Genomic DNA, 6,000 nt, shown 5'->3' with positions numbered 1-6,000 from the left:
CACTGCCTGAAAGGGTGGTGGAGGCAGATTCAATCGTGGCTTTCAAAAGGGAGTTGGATATGTACCTGAAAAAAAAAAGTTTGCAGAGCTATGGGGAAAGGGTGGGGAGTGAAACTAGCTGAAGTGCTCTTGCAGAGAGCCGGCACGGGCTCGACGGGCCGAATGGCCTCCTTCTATGCTGTAACCAATCTATGATTCTATGTTGAAAATACTCAACAGGTAAGGCAGCATCTGTGGAAAAATAGAGTTAACGTTTCAGGTGGATGACCTTTCATCAGCTGCTGTCTGTACCCAATCCTCACCTACAGAGGTGATCAAATATTGCTCCAAACTGCAGTGGCGACAGGTTGAAATGAAGGTCACCCCATTTGGTCGGTGTCTTTATTATTGGAACAGGGGAGTAGTTAGGACCCGGTGAGTTGCTAGCCGAGATGCTCCCAATCTGATTGGCTGCACGGTTTCGGACCCTTGTCTTTTACTCAAAGGCGATTGGTTACTTCACACTGATAGAGCTACGGGTCGGCGAGAGGGTGGCAAGTCGTGTTGAGATTTTTTTAAGTGGGGGGGGTGATTCGAAAAGTAAGCGGCGGTGTTCCGGGCAATTCAGTTCTCAGTTTTAGACAATAATCAGCCGCCGACGCACATAACGTCATAACACAGAGCGATTTGATTTCAAATATTTTGAATTTGGCGATTCCGACCCGGCCCCCCCCCCCCCAAACAAGTTAAGTATGGCGGCGGCGCTGCTGAGTGAGAGGGGGCTGCCCTGGCTGAGGAGAAGCCTGAAACAGTGAGTGTTCAGAGCGGGGAAATAAGGTGTTATAACCACAGCTTTGGGAGTGGGGAATGGTTCCAGGTCAGGTTCTCGTTCTAGGTTCCAGGTTCCAAGGTCCAGGTACTAGGTTCCAAGGTCCAGGTACTAGGCTCCAAGGTCCAGGTACCAGGCTCCAAGGTCCAGACACCAGCCTCCAAGGTCCAGACGCTAGGCTCCAAGGTCCAGGTGCCAGGCGCCAAGGTGCCAGCCTCCAAGATCCAGGTGCCAGGCTCCAAGGTGGCAGCCTCCAAGGTCCAGACCAGGCTCCAAGGAGCCAGCCTCCAGGTGCTAGGCTCCAAGGTCCAGGCACCAGGCTCCAAGGTGCCAGCCTCCAAGATCCAGGTGCCAGGCTCCAAGGTGCCAGCCTCCAAGATCCAGGTGCCAGGCTCCAAGGTGCCAGGCTCCAAGGTGCCAGGCTCCAAGGTCCAGGCGCCAGGCTCCAAGATCCAGACACCAGGCTCCAAGGTGCCAGGCTCCAAGGTCCAGGTGCCAAGGTGCCAGCCTCCAAGATCCAGACACCAGGCTCCAAGGTGCCAGCCTCCACGAGCCAGGTTCCAAGGTTCAGGTGCTAGGTTCCAAGGCGCCAGGCTCCAAGGTTCAGGTGCTAGGCTCCAAGGCGCCAGGCTCCAAGGTGCAGGTGCTAGGATCCAAGGCGCCAGGCTCCAAGGTTCAGGTGCTAGGCTCCAAAACACCAGGCTCCAAGGTGCAGGTACTAGGATCCAAGGGCCAGGCTCCAAGTACCAGGCTCCAGGTTTGCCATTTGCAAGCAGTTGCCCTGCAACTACCGGTTTCACACCATGTCCTTCGCATGCATTTACACTTGGGTTCTGATTTACATGGAAGGTGCAGTTCTAGTGCAAATGCAATGAATCCAACCGGACTAGAGGAACAGGACTCTCTGGAGGAGAGGGTCTCACTCCACTTTGCTTCAGAATCAGTTGGGGCCTGATTTATATCTCACAGGTTTAGCATTGGTGATAAGTCAAAAAGGCTTTCCACAGCGCTGAAGTTGTAGTGTGAACTCATTGTGGAGCAAATGGAAAGTGCCAAGTGGCACTGCCTGCACTTTGAATGCCCCCGGTGCGTGCAGGACTTGCTCACTGGCCTCTGACTGCCTATGAAACTTCAACTGTTGGAAAACTGTCAGTAAGACATGCTAGCACAGATGCAATGGACAGAATGGCCTCCTTCTGTGCAATAAACTTCTATGAAGATAACCGACTGTTCTCCAAGAGTGCATTAGTACCTCTACTACAATATTAGAATGAAAGTTTAAAAGTCGGCTTTACACCAGTTGGAGTGTAATATAGGGAATGTGAGGTTAGTCACTTTGGTTGGAAGAATAGAAAAACAGAATATTTTTTAAATGGTGAGAAACTATTAAAAGTTGTTGTTCAGAAAGATTTAGGTGTCCTGGTACAAGAAACACAGAGAGCATGCAGTTACAGCAAGCAATTAGGAAGGCAGATGGCATGTTGGCCTTTATTGCAAGGGGGTTGGAGTATAAGAGTAAGGAAGTCTTGCTGCAGTTGTACAGGGCTTTGGTGAGATCACACCTGGAGGACTGTGCACAGTCTTGGTCTCCTTATCTGAGGAAGGATATATTTGCCTTGGAGACGGTGCAGTGAAGGTTCACTAGATTGATTCCTGGGATGAGAGGGTTGTCCTATGAGGAGAGATTGAGTAGATTGGGCCTATACTCTCTGGAGTTTAGAAGAATGCGAGATGATCTCATTGAAACATACAAGATTCTGAGGGGGATTGATAGGGTAGATGCTGAGAGATTGTTTCTCCTGGCTGGAGTGTCTAGAATAGGATAAGGGGTTGGCCCTTTAAGATTGAGATGAGGAGGAATTTCTTCACTGAGGGTTGTGAATCTTTGGAATTCTCTGCCGCAAAAGGCTGTAGATGTTCGGTTGTTGAATATATTCAAGGCTGAGATAGATAGATTTTTGGAATCAAGGGCTATGGAGATCGGGCGGGAAAGTGGAGTTGAAGTTGAAGATCAGCCATGATCTTATTGACTAGCGGAGCAGGCTCGAGGGCCTAATCCTGCTCCTAATTCTTATATTCTTAAGTATACAGTGGTGGGTATTCGGCCCACTTCTCTTTTTGATATATATTAATGACCTGGACTTGGGTATACAGAAGAGGAGGACCCGGCAGGTAGTGCAGGAGTACCCGGAGTGCATCGTGCTCTCCAACCAGTATTCTGTTCTGAGTACTGGTGAGGGCGATGGTTCCTCTGGGGAGTGCAGCCAGAGTCAAATCCACGGCACCACGGGTGGCTCAGCTGCACAGGGGGGGAGGAAAAAGAGTGGAAGAGCAATAGTGGTAGGGGATTCGATAGTTGGGGAGCAGACAGGCGTTTCTGCGGCCGTAGACGTGACTCCAGGATGGTATTTTGCCTCCATGGTGCCAGGGTCAAGGATGTCACTGAGTGGCTGCAGGACACTCTGAGGGGGAAGGGTGAACAGCCAGAGGTCGTGGTCCATATCAGTACCAATGACCTAGGCAGAGAGAGGGATGAGGTCCTGCAGGCAGAGTTTAGGGAGCTAGGAGAGAGATTAAAAAGGAGGACCTCAAAGGTAGTAATCTCCAGATTACACCCGGTGCCACGTGCTAGTGAGTACAGGAATAGGAGGATAGAACAGATGAATGCGTGGCTGGAGAGATAGTGCAGGAGGGAGGGCTTTAGATTCCTGAGGCATTGGGACCATTTCTGGGGAAGGTGGGACCTGTACAGGCCGGACAGGTTACACATCAACAGAGCCGGGACCAATATTCTTGCGGGGAGGTTTGTTAGTGCTGTTGGGGAGGGTTTAAACTAACTTGGCAGGGGGATGGGCACCAGCATATAGGAGTAGAAAAGAGGAATAAAGTGCATAAAAGAGTGAGTGTGTTGGATAGTACTAGAGAAGATAGTACTAGTGGCAGTAGTAGTAACATATTAGATAGGAGCAGACTAAGAAAGACTCCGAAAAATTCAAAAATGGGTTTAGAATGCATGTACGTAAACGCACAAAGTGTGTGAATAAGGTTGGTGAGCTACAAGCACAATTCACTGTGTGGCAATATGATGTTGTGGCAATAATGGAAACGTGGCTTAGAAATGGTGAGGACTGGGCACTTAATATTCAAGGGTACAAGGTGTTCAGCAAAGATAGGGAAGGAAAAAAAGGAGTTGGGGTGGCAGTGCTGATTAAAGAAGACATTGTAGTGTTGGAAAGGGAGGATGTTCATGAGGGGACAAGGACAGAATCCATTTGGTTAGAGTTGAGGAGCTAAAAGGGTATGATCGCACTATTGGGGGTATTCTATAGGCCTCCAAATAGTGGGAGGGAGGTAGAGGAGCAAATCTGCAGGGAAATCACCAGAGATATGCAAGAGCTATAGAGTGGTGATATTGGGGGACTTTAATTACCCAAATATCGATTGGGATAATGCTCGGGTAAAGGGAAAGGAGGGGGAGGAATTTCTGAAATGTGTTCAGGAGAATTTCTTTGACCAGTATGTTCTTGGCCCAACTAGGAAGGAGGCATTGCTGGATCTGGTGCTGGGGAATGAGGTGGGTCAGGTCAACCAAGTGTCTGTGGGAGAACACTTGGGTACAAGTGATCATCGTATCATAAGATTTAGATTAGCAATGGAGAGGAGCAAGGAGCAATCTAGAGTGGAACTTCTAAACTGGAATAGGGCTAACTTCAATGGGATGCGAAAGGATCTAGCCAGGGTAAAATGGAACCAAAGACTGACAGGAAAAACTGTAACGGAACAACATTCTTTAAGGAGGAGATGTTCCAAGTACAGGCTAGGTACATTCCAACAAGAGGGAAGGGTAAGGGAACCAAAGCAAGGGCTCCTTGGATGATGCATCAAAAAAAGAGGGTGTATGATGCATGCCAGGTGAATTCTTCAAGGGAGAACCAGACCAAATACAATAAGTTGAGAGGGGATGTGAAGATGAAAATAAGATTGGCAAAGAGAGAATATGAGAGTAGAATGGCAGTTAACATAAAAGGGAACCCAAAAATCTTCTACTGGCATGTAAACAGTAAGCAGGTAGTAAGAGGCGGGGTGGGACCTAATAGAGACAAAGAAGGTGATATATGCTTCGAGGCACGGGGCAAGGCTAGAATACTCGGTGTTTACTAAGGAGGTGGATGCTGACAAAATATTGGTAGAAGTGGAAAAAGTAGAAGCAATGGAAGGGGTGAAAATTGATAGACAGGATGTATTAGAAAGGCTGGGTATGCTTAGAGTGGACAAGTCGCCTGGTCCAGATGGCTTGCATCCCAGGTTGCTAAGGGAATTGGGGGAGGAGATAGCGGAAGGACTTGCCATAATTTTCCAATCTTCCCTAGATGTGGGGGGGGTGCCTGAGGACTGGAAAGTGGCAAATGTGACACCATTGTTCAAGAAAGGGTGCAAGGACAATCCTAGTAACTACAGGCCGATCCGTTTAACATCAGTGGTGGGTAAAGTTTTAGAAACAATAATCAAGGAAAAAATTAACGGGCATTTGGAGAGGTTTAAGCTAATTAAGGAGAGCCAACACAGGTTTGTAAAAGGAAAATCATCTTTGACAAATCTAATTGAATTTTTTGATGAAGTAACAGGGAGGATCGATGAAGGGAATGCAATGGATGTTGTCTACATGGATTTTAGGAAGGCGTTTGACAAAGTACCACATAGAAGGCTGGTTAACAAAATTGAGGCTCATGGAATAGGTGGGTCAGTGGCAGCTTGGATAAGGAATTGGCTTAAGGACAGAAAACAGCGAGTTGTGGTAAATGGCTGTTTTTCAGACTGGAGGATGGTAGACAGTGGTGTTCCCCATGGGTCAGTGCTGGGCCACTGCTTTTTTTTGATAAATATAAATGACCTGGATATTGGAATACAGAGTAGAATTTCTAAATTTGCCGATGACACCAAACTTGGGGGTGTGGCAAACAGTGAGGATGATACCAATCAACTGTACAATGTGAAGTGATGCATTTTGGTAGGAAGAATGAACAGAGGCAATATAAACTAAATGGTACAATTTTAAAGGGGGTGCAAGAACAGAGAGACCGGGGGGGGGTGGGGGGCGGTGTATGTACCCAAATCTTTGAAGGTGGCAGAACAAGTTGAGAAGGCTGTTAATAAAGCTATGGATCCTATATACTTTTTAAATAGAGGAATAG

General features: G+C 47.9%; 1 protein-coding gene across 1 annotated transcript in view; it reads left to right on the top strand.

The window, feature by feature from the left end:
- Window positions 1-527: 527 nt before the first annotated feature.
- mccc1 (methylcrotonyl-CoA carboxylase subunit) overlaps window positions 528-6,000 on the top strand; it is a 60,793-nt gene continuing 55,320 nt past the window's right edge. The window contains exon 1 of the mRNA XM_085990146.1: window positions 528-790. Within this exon, the coding sequence (XP_085846272.1) occupies window positions 732-790 (59 nt within the window). The 5' untranslated portion in view covers window positions 528-731. The remainder of the gene's footprint in view (window positions 791-6,000) is intronic.

Source organism: Somniosus microcephalus, chromosome 6 (genome assembly GCF_052327205.1).
Source record: "Somniosus microcephalus isolate GS21.2 chromosome 6, FLI_Smic_1.0, whole genome shotgun sequence".
Lineage (NCBI taxonomy): Eukaryota > Metazoa > Chordata > Chondrichthyes > Squaliformes > Somniosidae > Somniosus > Somniosus microcephalus.
The sequence above is the reverse complement of the archived record's forward strand: the minus strand, read 5'-3'. Positions and strand labels throughout refer to the sequence as shown.